We start from the raw sequence: 10,902 nt of genomic DNA, 5'->3' as shown, positions 1-10,902 counted from the left end.
TCCTGTGGTTCTAGCATTAGGGAGGTAGAGGCAGAAGGATGGAGTGTTCAAGGCCAGCCTCAACTACGTAGTGAACTTAAATCCAATTCAGGTCATTAAAGCTAAAAACAAAAGGCAAGTATGAAACGATACCCCATTTTTTTTCTGAAGGCAACTTAAAGAATAGAAGGGAAAATAATAGACGTTGAGCCGGGGCATGGTCATGCATGCGTGTTGTCTTGGCTCCTTGGAGGGCTGAGGCAGGAAGAGAACCTAGAGCCCAGGTATTGCAGGGAAGCCTAGACTAGCAACATAACAAATCCTAACCTCAAAAAAAAAAAATACAAATAAAAAGTATATGAAACCAAACAAGCAGAATAGAAAACGGAGCTGCAGGCCTTTGATGCCAGCACTTAGAGGCAAGCAGATCCCTAAAAATCTGAGAGCAGCCTGGCCTACATAGTGAGTTCCAGGACAGCCAAGGCCTGCCTTAAAAAAAAAAGAAAAAAAGCCGGGTGGTGGTGGTGCACGCCTTTAATCCCAGCACTCGGGAGGCAGGCGGATCTCTGTGAGTTCGAGGCCAGCCTGGTCTACAAGAGCTAGTTCTGGGACGGGCACCAAAGCTACAGAGAAACCCTGTCTCGAAAAACCAAAAAAAAGAAAAAAAGAAAAAAAAAGTCAAGATATAGTGACACCTTACCTGGAATCCCAGTGCTCTGGCGGTCAATCTGGAGGACCAGGAGTTCAAGATCATCCTCAGCTACACAGGGAGTTTGAGGCCAGCCTGGTCTCCATGGGACCCTGCCTCAAAATAAGTAAGTAAAGCTTTGGCTTTTACCCACAAAACTCCAGAAGATCTGTAGATCTCACCAGCCCTCCACACCTGCCCCTGCGGCAGCCTGGAGCGGCCACTGCCTTTGGTTTCCACAGTTCTTTGGCCTCCTCAAGCTCTGAACCTTTTCTGGATGCAGGCTCTGGGTCTCCGACTGAGGCTGGCCTGAAGCTCACATCCTCTGGCTTCTGCCTTCCCGGTGCTGGGGTCACAGGTGTGGCTACCACACCCAGCTCGACCGTGTGCTTAATTTAATGTCATGACTGCATGTATAGTGTGTGTACTCAATTAGGAAGCCAGTTCTAGTCTTCCACCATTTTCGTCCCAGGGATCAAATCCCAGGCTTGGCACCAAGCGCTTCTACACTGACCCCTCTCGCCAGCCCTACCCAGTGTATTCTCGTCTGCCGAAGCTATGGGGCTCTGGGGGAAGCACACATGGTGTGTGGAAGGGTTTGCTCAGATATTTGCTCAAAACCACGTGACATCACTAGGGCGTGAAAACGACAGTTCCCTCGTCGGCTCCTCAAGGAGGGACCGGCCAGATGACTCCCCGCTTGAAAATGACTGTTTCATGCATTCTAAACCTGCGGTCAGATCACACTCAAAAATAGAGGGAGGCTGGAGAGGGTTCCACACTGTGGGAGGGGCTTGCTTTTGCTCCTGTTGACTTTTTAAAAATTCTTTTAAAATAGCATAATAATTTATTAAGTATCATTAACATAATATTAATTATACACAATAGGTTCCATTATGACGTTTCTTACACATACACAATGTATTGGGCTCACATTCACCCTTGTCATCTCTCGTCCCTTCCCTCTGACCCCTGCCCCATCCCGACAAGTCTTCCTTTTTCTTCCGTGTGTGCGCATTTACTTCCTACTTCAAAATTTTCAAAACTGTGTGTGCATGATATGTGTATGGGCTCACATGCATGTGTAGAAAGACTGTAGAGATCAGTTGGGCAAGGTGGCGCACACCTTTAATCCCAGCACTTGGGAAGCAGAGGCAGGCGGACCTCAGTGAGTTCAAGACCAGCCTGGTCTACTATCCAGTTTCAGGAAGTCCAGAGCTACGTAATGAGACAACGCCTTGGAAAAACAAAACAAAACAAACAAACAAACAAAACAAAACTGTGGAGGTCAGAGGACCACTTGGTGCTGTTGATTCTTTCCTTCCTCTATGATGTGGGTTCCAGGCACCAAATTCAGGCTGCCCAGCTTCATTGCAGGAGCCTTTTCTAACTCACTTCTCCTTTGGCATCTCTGTGTTGTGCGTGGGAGCATGTGGTTTCCTTAGGGTTGCTTGCATGAGCATGGACGCCTTACCAGTGGCTACCCCACTGAAGGAACCACCTCCCCATCCTCCTCCAGCAACTGTTAACACTTGCAGGACCTTTAAGATTGTGTAGATTTATTTATTTTTTTCACGTGTGTGAGAGAGAGAGAGAGAGAGAGAGAGAGAGAGAGAGAGAGAGAGAGAGAGAGAGAATTTATACAAACCTAAGTGTAGTCACCCACAGAAGCCAGAAGGGGGCGTCAGATAACCAGCCGCTGGAGTTACCGGCAGTTATGAACTGCCTCGTCTAAGTCCTGGGAACCAAACCTGGTCCTTTGCAAGAGCCGTCCATGTAGTCATAACCATCAGGGTGTCTTTCTGGCCACTGGAATTATGTTCTTTTTCTCTGGAATTCATTTTTAGGAGGGGCATTTTGTTTTAGACAGAACCTCACACTTTAGCCCCGGGCTGACCTAGGACTCCCTATTTAGTCAAACTGTCTCAAACTCATTGCAATCCTTCTGCCTCAGCTTTGTCAATGCTGGGTTTACAGACATGATCTACCACACCAGGACTTTAAAAATCTTTATTACATTCATTTACTTATTTATTATGGGGGGGGGCAGCAGCCCATATGTGGAGGTCAGTGGGCAACCTTTGTGAGTTAGTTCTCTTCTTCCACTGTGTGGGTTCCGGGCTGGAACTCCCGGTTCTCAAAGCTTGCCAGAAAACGCCATTCCCTTCTGAGTCATCTTGAAGGCCCACTGCCAGGCTGTATTCTTTGGAATTCTTTTGTTGTTGTTCAGGTTTGGTCTTTGTTTTTAGAGACAGGGTTTCTCTATGTAGCCTTGGCTATCCGGAGCTTCCTATATATAGATCAGGACAACCTTGAACTCACCTGCTTCTGCCAGTCAAGTGCTGGGATTAAAGAAGTGAGCCACCAGGCAAACTCAACCTTATTTTTCTTTGGAATTCTAAGGACAGTCTGACTCCTCTGCCCTGGAACGTGTTTATTTATGAAGGAGACAGAGAGCCGTGTCTTGAACTTGCCCTGATCCTCCGTCCTCCACAGCCTAGGATTACAGGTGTGCCCCTGATTTGTTCCCACCTGGGTTTGGGACCCAGGGCTTTGTACGCTTTGGCAGCAAGCACCATCTAAGCCACGTTCCCTGCCTCCCTGCAAACCTGTTTGAAAGAACAGCGAGACCTCCAGTATGCCGAAGAGGGTGATTCTGCCCGCCCCTCTGGGACCCCCCTCCGCCTAAAGTCCGAATTGTGAAGGCCTATTTTACGGCACATGTAGGAGTCAAATCCCACCCCATCCTGCTACCGGTGATGGAACCAGAGCCGCTCTGGTACTAGGCAAGCTCTCCGCGGCTCGAGCGCCATAGCCCCTTCTCACCCACTTTAAAAACCTGGTGACTGATTAGAGACGTCACACCTGGCTAGGGAGTCCCGCTCGCTCCAGGGCTGGACCACCCCAGCGCGGCTACCAGGGGTTGTGGGCACCCCAAGAGGCGAAGGCAGGTGGTAACGAAACTAGGGACCCCCTCGTTGTCTGGGAGTCTGAGTCCTGGAGGTAAGACGCCTGGTAGTGGCTGAGGCAGGGTTGGGGCGGGGAAATCGAGGCACCCGCCCTTCGCCCGCCAGGACTCTATAGGGCTGGCGGGGAGTTGTAGGCAAAGGCTGGCCAGCGCCGCCTCTTCACTAGTGCAGTCTGGAGCGATCCGCCCGCGGATCGGCAGCTCGGTTGGGTCGGCACGGATTGTCCTGGACCCTGGACCCACTGGCGAGGTGAGACCGGCCGGGCCAAACCTTTAGCTCTGCCTCCCACGGGGGATGGGTCTCTGCCTGTTCAGGTCACCCACTTCCTTCCTGTTCGCCTCAGCGGAGAGGTGCGAGTGAGAAATCCACAGCAAGCCCTGCGCTGAGCGACCTGGGGCGAGTCGCGGACCCTCTCTGAGCCTTTATACGAAGCACTGAACGAGGGATTCCGGGATCCGCACTAGCAGAAACCGGAGGGCTTGGTGGTGAGTGCTGAGGGAACTGAGTCTGAGGAGTAGGGGCGGTCTGTGCAGCGAGGAGGGAGGTAGGGTGTGAGAAGCTGGCCACACCTCCCACAGTGCTGGGCTCCGGGGTCAGAAGGTGGGTGTGCAGACAGTTGCTGAGGGTGCTAGGGGTCAGAAAGCTGCAGCCACGTGGTATGTCCGTTCTGGGAGTTCCTCAAGCTGGAAGGGGGGTTGGGAGGTCAGGGAAGATCATGGATAGAACTTCCTGAAAAAGGCAGTGTCAGCATTGCTGTGTATGGGGGCGAGGTGAACACAAACACAGAACTCACCTTAGAGGTTCAGCAGGACTCGTGTACAAAACAGACATGTCACATGGGTGCCACGGAAGAATTCAGGCCTGTAATTCCAGCACTTGGAAGGCAGAGACAGTGGCTCAGGAGTTCGAGGCCATCCTCGGCTACATAGGGAGTTTGAAGTCAGCCTGGGCTACTTAAGACTCAGGGAGGAAAAAGAATTGGAGTATATATACAGACAGGCCACTCAGGTTTCTCGGGACCAGAACTCCCATGCCAGAGCAGAGGCGCCCACTCTGTCTGGTTCAGATGCACGTAGAAAAAGTGACAGCTAGCAATAGGCAGCCAAGCGTGTAAGGACACAAAAGTGAAACGGGTCAGGCACAGAGCAGCCTTGTGAGAGTGTACAGACACGCAGACACTGGGACCAATGGATGCATGCCCAGCACACATACAGGCAGCCCCTGGCACACAGCCCTCGAAGTGTGCTAACTCAGAGATTTCTCACGGCCCAGACCCCCCCCCCCCCCGCCTGGATGCACGCGCCACCCCCAACCCCCCCAGCCCCACGTCCAGTTCTGGGGAAGCCCAGTGCTCACATGACCCGAGGGGAGGGCTTCTGACAGCCCTTGGAGACAATGCATCATCTTTCCCAGCGGATGCACTTCTGCCCCAGGGAATAAAGACTCGGTGATCTCCACTTCTGCTCCAGGAGCCAGATTGCCTCTTGCAGGCTCCCTGAGCAACCTGCCAAGGTGAGTGCCAACTACAAGAGGAAGGTGGTGGAAGAGGCCTGTGGGGCCACCCTTCCCTGGCTCCTCGGCTCCTTGGCCAGGGCCAATTGGTGCTGCTGTGTCTTTGGGACTGACAGCTATGGATGGCTAACTGTGTGTGTGTGTGTGTGTGTGTGTGTGTGTGTGTGTGTGTGTGTGTGTCTGGCCTTGAACTTCTGACCCTATTGTTCTACCTCCCTGCTGCCTGAGTTTACCGGCGCGTACCAGCATACAGCTGGCTCACCTTTCCTTGAACAGGGAAAGGGGAGGTCTCGGGCCTGCTCTCTGTCCTTGCCCAGGGACTCCAGACTCTCTCTTCACTCGTAGATGGACGCATGGACCGTGCTGCTGGGCCTGCAAGTCATGTCCCTCCCGCTCCTGGCTCACTGTGCAGCCCCGACTCCCACCCTGAAATTTGTAGCTGTGGGTGACTGGGGAGGGGTCCCCAATGCCCCATTCCACACAGCCCGGGAAATGGCCAATGCTAAAGAAATCGCCAGAACCGTGCAGATTATGGGTGCTGACTTCATCATGTCCCTAGGGGACAACTTCTACTTCACTGGAGTGCACGATGCCAATGACAAGAGGTTCCAGGTATGCTCAACAACAGGGTTAGAGGGTCCAGAGGGGAGGTCACTCCGACCTGGGGCCTTCCTCTGGGGAGGGCAGAGAGAAACAGAAGGGCTCCTCCAGGTAGCTACCTTGGACATCCAGTGGTTCCTTTGCCCTTGGTCTCTAATTTGGTGGCAGTGGCAGGGTGGCTGTTGACCCCAGAGGTGGGATGTCCTTTCTGTCTGTCTGTCACAGGAAACCTTTGAGGACGTGTTCTCTGACCGTGCCCTCCGCAATATTCCCTGGTACGTGCTAGCTGGAAACCATGACCACCTTGGCAATGTCTCAGCACAAATCGCGTACTCCAAGATCTCCAAGCGCTGGTGAGCCTTCCCCCAAAAGACTCTCACTGAGGGACAAAGAGACCCTTTGGCTTTTGGGAGAAAGTTTTTTTTTAACTGTATTGTATTTATTGGGAGTCAAGCACATGTGTGCAGGCCAGAGGACCACTTGTGAGAATCAGTTCTCTCTTCCCACTGTGTGGCTTCCAGGGCAGGCGATCAGGTCATCATGCGGCAGGTGCTTTCCTCACTGAACTGGCACTGCCCTCAGAACTTCCGTGTCTCATGGAGCCCTTGCCGGCCTTGGCTCTCCCATGTAGCCAGAGATAACCCTGAACCCAGATCCTGTTGTACCCATCTCCCAAGGGACAGGACTTCAAACATGCCCTGCCACGCTCAGCTGTTTGATTTTAGAGCTGGAATCTTGCTATGTAGTCTAGACTGGCCTCAAAAATTACGATTTTTCTGCCTCCGCCTCCAAGTATTGCCACTGGGCCGCCAAATAAGCCTTTGAGGGCTGAGATGCATGCTCAGTCAGGGAAGCGCTTGCTAAGCACACACAGGACCTGAGGTCAAGCCACATAATCTGTGTTACGAGCCGAGTGTGAAGACATGCTCCTGTATCCCTAGTCTGGAACTCTGGAGACAGGAGGATCCTGGGGCTCTGTGGCTAGACAGCCTGGCTGAAGCCGGGAGTCCTACAGCTCTGTGGGCTACCCTGGCTCAAAAATAAAGTTGGCAAAATGGCTCAGTGGGTAAAAAGCACCTTGTAAACCTAAGGACCCAAGTTCAGTCCTGGGAGCCCGTAGTGGAAAGAGAACCGGTTGCCAAAAGTTGTCCTCTGACCCCCCCCACACACACACATGCACTAGCAATCAAAAATGGACACAAACAAATGCAATGAAGCTGGAGAGATGGCTCAAGAGTCAAGAGCACTTGCTGCTCCAGCACAAGGACCAGGGTTCACATCCCAGCACCCAGGCACGATCCCTTTCATGCATGTAACTTCAGCAGTAAGTGGGGTTGGAGGGGAGACAGGAGGTCAGTGGGGTTTGCTGACTTCCAGGCTATACAGAGCGGGAGGGGGGGGAGAAAAAAAAGTGAGCTCCAGGGTCAACGAGAGACCTTGCCTTAAAGGACACTCAGCTCCCTGCTGTGGCCTCCGTGAATGCATGGGGGTATGTACCCCTTACCACACATCAGAAACACACCAAAACACATAAGGTACATGGCTCTTGAGGAACAAAATCTAAAACTGGCCCTGACTTCTATGCACAAGTGCAAACATGAATATATGGGTACACACACACACACACACATAAATATATGTGAACACACACAATTAAAAACTTCGAAGCCGGGCGATGGTGGCACACGCCTTTAATCCCAGCACTCGGGGAGGCAGAGGCAGGCGGATCTCTGTGAGTTCGAGACCAGCCTGGTCTACAGAGTTAGCTCCAGGACAGGTTCCAAAGCCACAGAGAAACCCTGTCTCAAAAAACCAAAAAAAAAAAAAAAAAACTTTGAAAAGAGGTCCTTTACTTTTGGGTTTATTTCCCAGCACACATATGGCAGCTCACAACCATCTGTAACTCCAGTCCCAAGGGATCTTTTTCTGACCTCCATGGACATTGCATGCACTTGGTACAAGGGTACACATTCAAGTTCATAAAATTCAGGCAAGCATTCAAGCATATAAAATAAAAAATAAATAAAATCTAAAAAGAAATGTTTTTAAGATTTTTAAAAAAAAAAAATAAAAACAGGAAGTCCTTTGGCCAGAACTAATCTTAGTGTGTTCCTGCCTAAAATGCTTACCCACAATTTCTTTTCCCTCCACAGGAACTTCCCAAGCCTTTATTACCGTTTGCACTTCAAAATTCCACGGACAAATGTAACTGTGGCCATCTTCATGCTGGACACAGTGACACTCTGTGGCAACTCTGATGACTTCAGCAGTCAGCAGCCCAAAATGCCCCGCGACCTGGGAGTGGCCCGCAGTCAACTGTCCTGGCTCAAAAAGCAGTTGGCAGCAGCCAAGGAAGACTACGTTTTGGTGGCTGGCCACTACCCCATCTGGTCCATTGCCGAACACGGCCCCACCCGCTGCCTGGTCAAGCACCTGCGGCCATTGTTGGCCACATACGGGGTCACTGCCTACCTGTGCGGACATGACCACAACTTGCAGGTGAGAGCTCTATGGACAAGATAAGGAATCTGGTAAGGTGTTCTTACTGTAGCACAAGATACTGCAGGGCCGGACTCCTGCTGTTCAGGGGCCCTCTGGTATCTTTCAGAACATCAATACCCTCCCCTAAATTATGATGTCAAGGGGGTATGGCTCAAAGGCAGAGTGCTGGACTAGAATCCCCCAGTGAGGGGCTGGGGTGTGGCTCAGTGGTAGAGCCCCTGCCTAGAATCCCCCAGTGAGGGGCTGGGGTGTGGCTCAGTGGTAGAATGCTTGCCTACCAAGCAGGAAACCATGGGTTCTATCCGCAACACTGCCAGAAAACAAAAACAAAAGCAAACCTCTCCTTAAATGTGCCTGTGCAGTAGGACTGATGCACCTCTGCAGATGGGAAGACTGAAACAGGTTGTCCACCTCTTGCTCACGGTAGCTCTGTGGTCAGGAATAGCCCTATTCCCACACTTAGGGTAGGTCTTGGTGAAGCCCCTGATCATCCCCTAGCCGGGCTGGAGTGACCAACTTTGCATCCTCTGCCCTCAGTATCTTCAGGATGAAAACGGAGTGGGCTACGTGCTGAGTGGGGCCGGCAACTTCATGGACCCCTCTGTGCGACACCAACGCAAGGTCCCCAACAACTACCTGCGCTTTCACTATGGATCCGAGGACTCCCTGGGTGGCTTCACATATGTGGAAATAAGCCCCAAAGAAATGACCATCACCTACGTGGAGGCTGCTGGGAAATCACTCTTCAAGACCAGCCTGCCCAGGCGGCGCAGACTCTGAGCACCATAGGGTTCCGCTTGTCCCCTGATGGCTCTGAGGCAGGAAGCCTCCCCACACATGGCGGGTGGGTGCTGTGAGGACCTCACCCACCGGCAGCCTTTTCTCTGGCCCCTGGTGCTCTGGCAGAGTGGGAAGGAAAACCACAGAGGCTTACATACATGGAAGAAGTATGTGCACACCGACTCTCCCCATCCCACAGCCAGGCTCACCCCTGATGTTTTGGGGTAGAGCTTTCTAGGAGTGAGGGTTTCTTCTAAGACAAGCATCTTATTGTCACTGCTATTCAATAAAAGAATAGTTGTTGAGGCTGCACTGGTCTCCAAATGGATGCATCATCTGGGTTAATATGCGTGTGTGTGCAGTCTCGGTGAACGCAGCCCGCCGTGCATGTGGGACTTCGTTCTCTCCTCCCACCATGCGGGTCCCAAGGATCAAACACACACTCCCGGGTTTGATGGCGAGTGCCCCTACCTGCTAAACCATCTCTGGCCTTCCCTTCCATCTCTTAGTCCCATGCATAACCAACTAGCTTTATGCGTGGACATTAACCTTCTTCCCTCAGCTATGACACTGTGGAATCCAGGGCCTCCCTCATTACACTATACACGGGCTTTACCATCAAGCTACATTTTGAGCCAGGTCTCAAGTAGCACAGGCTAACCTTGAACTCCAGGTCCTCCTGTCTCTGTCCCCCAGTGCTGAGATTACAGGCATCTGCCATCGTGCCTGGTTGTAGATGTGATCTTAAGTAAACCTCAAGATGTGAAGGTTGAGCTTGTGGTCCCAGGTACACAGGACAGGGAATCAGGAGAACCACTTGGGTCTAGAACTTCCAGCCCAGCCTGGCAGCATAGCAAGGTCCAGCATTCAGGAGGCAGAAACAGACTTTTCTCTTTGAGTTCTGGGTCACCCTGCTCTACATAGCAAGTTCCAGGCCAGCCTGTGCTACCTGGTGAGACCCCGTCTCAAAAAATAAATAAATGATACACAGAGAAGCCCTGTCTCAAAAACCATATATTGAATGGATGAATCAATCAACCAGTTATTCGATCAGAAAGAAGAACACAGCAAGTCCCCAAGTTCCTTTGTTTTTTTTTTTGTTTTTTTTTTGTTTTTTTTTTTTTTTTTTGGTTTTTTGAGACAGGATTTCTCTGTGGTTTTGGAGCCTGTCCTGGAACTAGCTCTTGTAGACCAGGCTGGTCTCAAACTCACAGAGATCCACCTCCATCTGCCTCCCGAGTGCTGGGATTAAAGGCGTGCGCCACCACCGCCCGGCTCACACCTTGTTTTTTAACCTTCCTTTTCTTCAAAACTAATTTTTGAAGTGTAATTCACATACTTAATTCAAATACATTAAATGTACAGTTTTACAAGGCGTGTGTGTGTGTGTGTGCGTGCACGCATGTGCATGCATGTTGGGGATCAAGCTAGGGTTTTGAGGACGCTAAGTACCCACCCTATCCTGAGCCACACCCCTAGTCAGCTGGTCTGTTTTTTATTTAAGTTTCTTTATTTGCATTGTGGTTCTTGGTGCATTTGTACCGTGTCACCCTTCAAGTTTTTGCTTCCTCCGAGTACTCAGATCATAGGCCTATGCCAACCACACCTAGTTTATGAGCTACTGGGGATCAGATCAAACCCAGGATTTTGTGCAAGTACTTTACCAACTGATCTACACCAACCCCTCTGATAAGTTTTGGCAAAGTCATAAACCTACCACATGTAACATTGCAGGGAGGTATGGATCAGCAGTAGAACCCCTGCCTAGAGCCCCCCAGTGAGGGGCTGGGGTGTGGCTCAGTGGTAGAGCCCCTGCCTAGAATCCCCCAGTGAGGGGCTGGGGCATGGCTCAGGGGTAAAGCCCCTGCCTAG

The 10,902-nt window shown here is 51.4% G+C and overlaps 1 protein-coding gene across 2 annotated transcripts; it reads left to right on the top strand.

The window, feature by feature from the left end:
• Nucleotides 1-3,063: 3,063 nt before the first annotated feature.
• On the top strand, nucleotides 3,064-9,305 carry Acp5 (acid phosphatase 5, tartrate resistant). Of its 2 annotated transcripts, none has more exons than XM_057767914.1 (7): nucleotides 3,064-3,670; nucleotides 3,951-4,121; nucleotides 5,050-5,148; nucleotides 5,494-5,760; nucleotides 5,974-6,101; nucleotides 7,902-8,247; nucleotides 8,788-9,305. In XM_057767914.1, the coding sequence occupies exons 4-7, from the start codon at nucleotides 5,494-5,496 to the stop codon at nucleotides 9,028-9,030; spliced, it is 984 nt and encodes a 327-aa protein (XP_057623897.1). In that variant the 5' UTR covers nucleotides 3,064-3,670; nucleotides 3,951-4,121; nucleotides 5,050-5,148; the 3' UTR covers nucleotides 9,031-9,305. The 2 variants fall into 2 exon arrangements, with proteins under 2 accessions (XP_057623897.1, XP_057623896.1); XM_057767913.1 differs by lacking the exon at nucleotides 3,064-3,670 and adding an exon at nucleotides 3,752-3,885 and having other exon boundaries at nucleotides 3,980-4,121.
• Nucleotides 9,306-10,902: the final 1,597 nt, after the last annotated feature.

This window comes from Chionomys nivalis, chromosome 4 (genome assembly GCF_950005125.1).
Source record: "Chionomys nivalis chromosome 4, mChiNiv1.1, whole genome shotgun sequence".
Classification (NCBI taxonomy): domain Eukaryota; kingdom Metazoa; phylum Chordata; class Mammalia; order Rodentia; family Cricetidae; genus Chionomys; species Chionomys nivalis.
This window is presented reverse-complemented; position numbering and strand designations above follow the sequence as displayed.

Excerpts from the sequence above, each read along its gene's own strand:
- Acp5 (XM_057767914.1), top strand. The coding sequence starts at position 5,494 with ATGGACGCATGGACCGTGCTGCTGGGCCTGCAAGTCATGTCCCTCCCG. Across the intron at positions 5,761-5,973 it reads CCAATGACAAGAGGTTCCAG|GAAACCTTTGAGGACGTGTT; the intron begins GTATGCTCAACA and ends TGTCTGTCACAG. Across the intron at positions 8,248-8,787 it reads GACATGACCACAACTTGCAG|TATCTTCAGGATGAAAACGG; the intron begins GTGAGAGCTCTA and ends CTCTGCCCTCAG.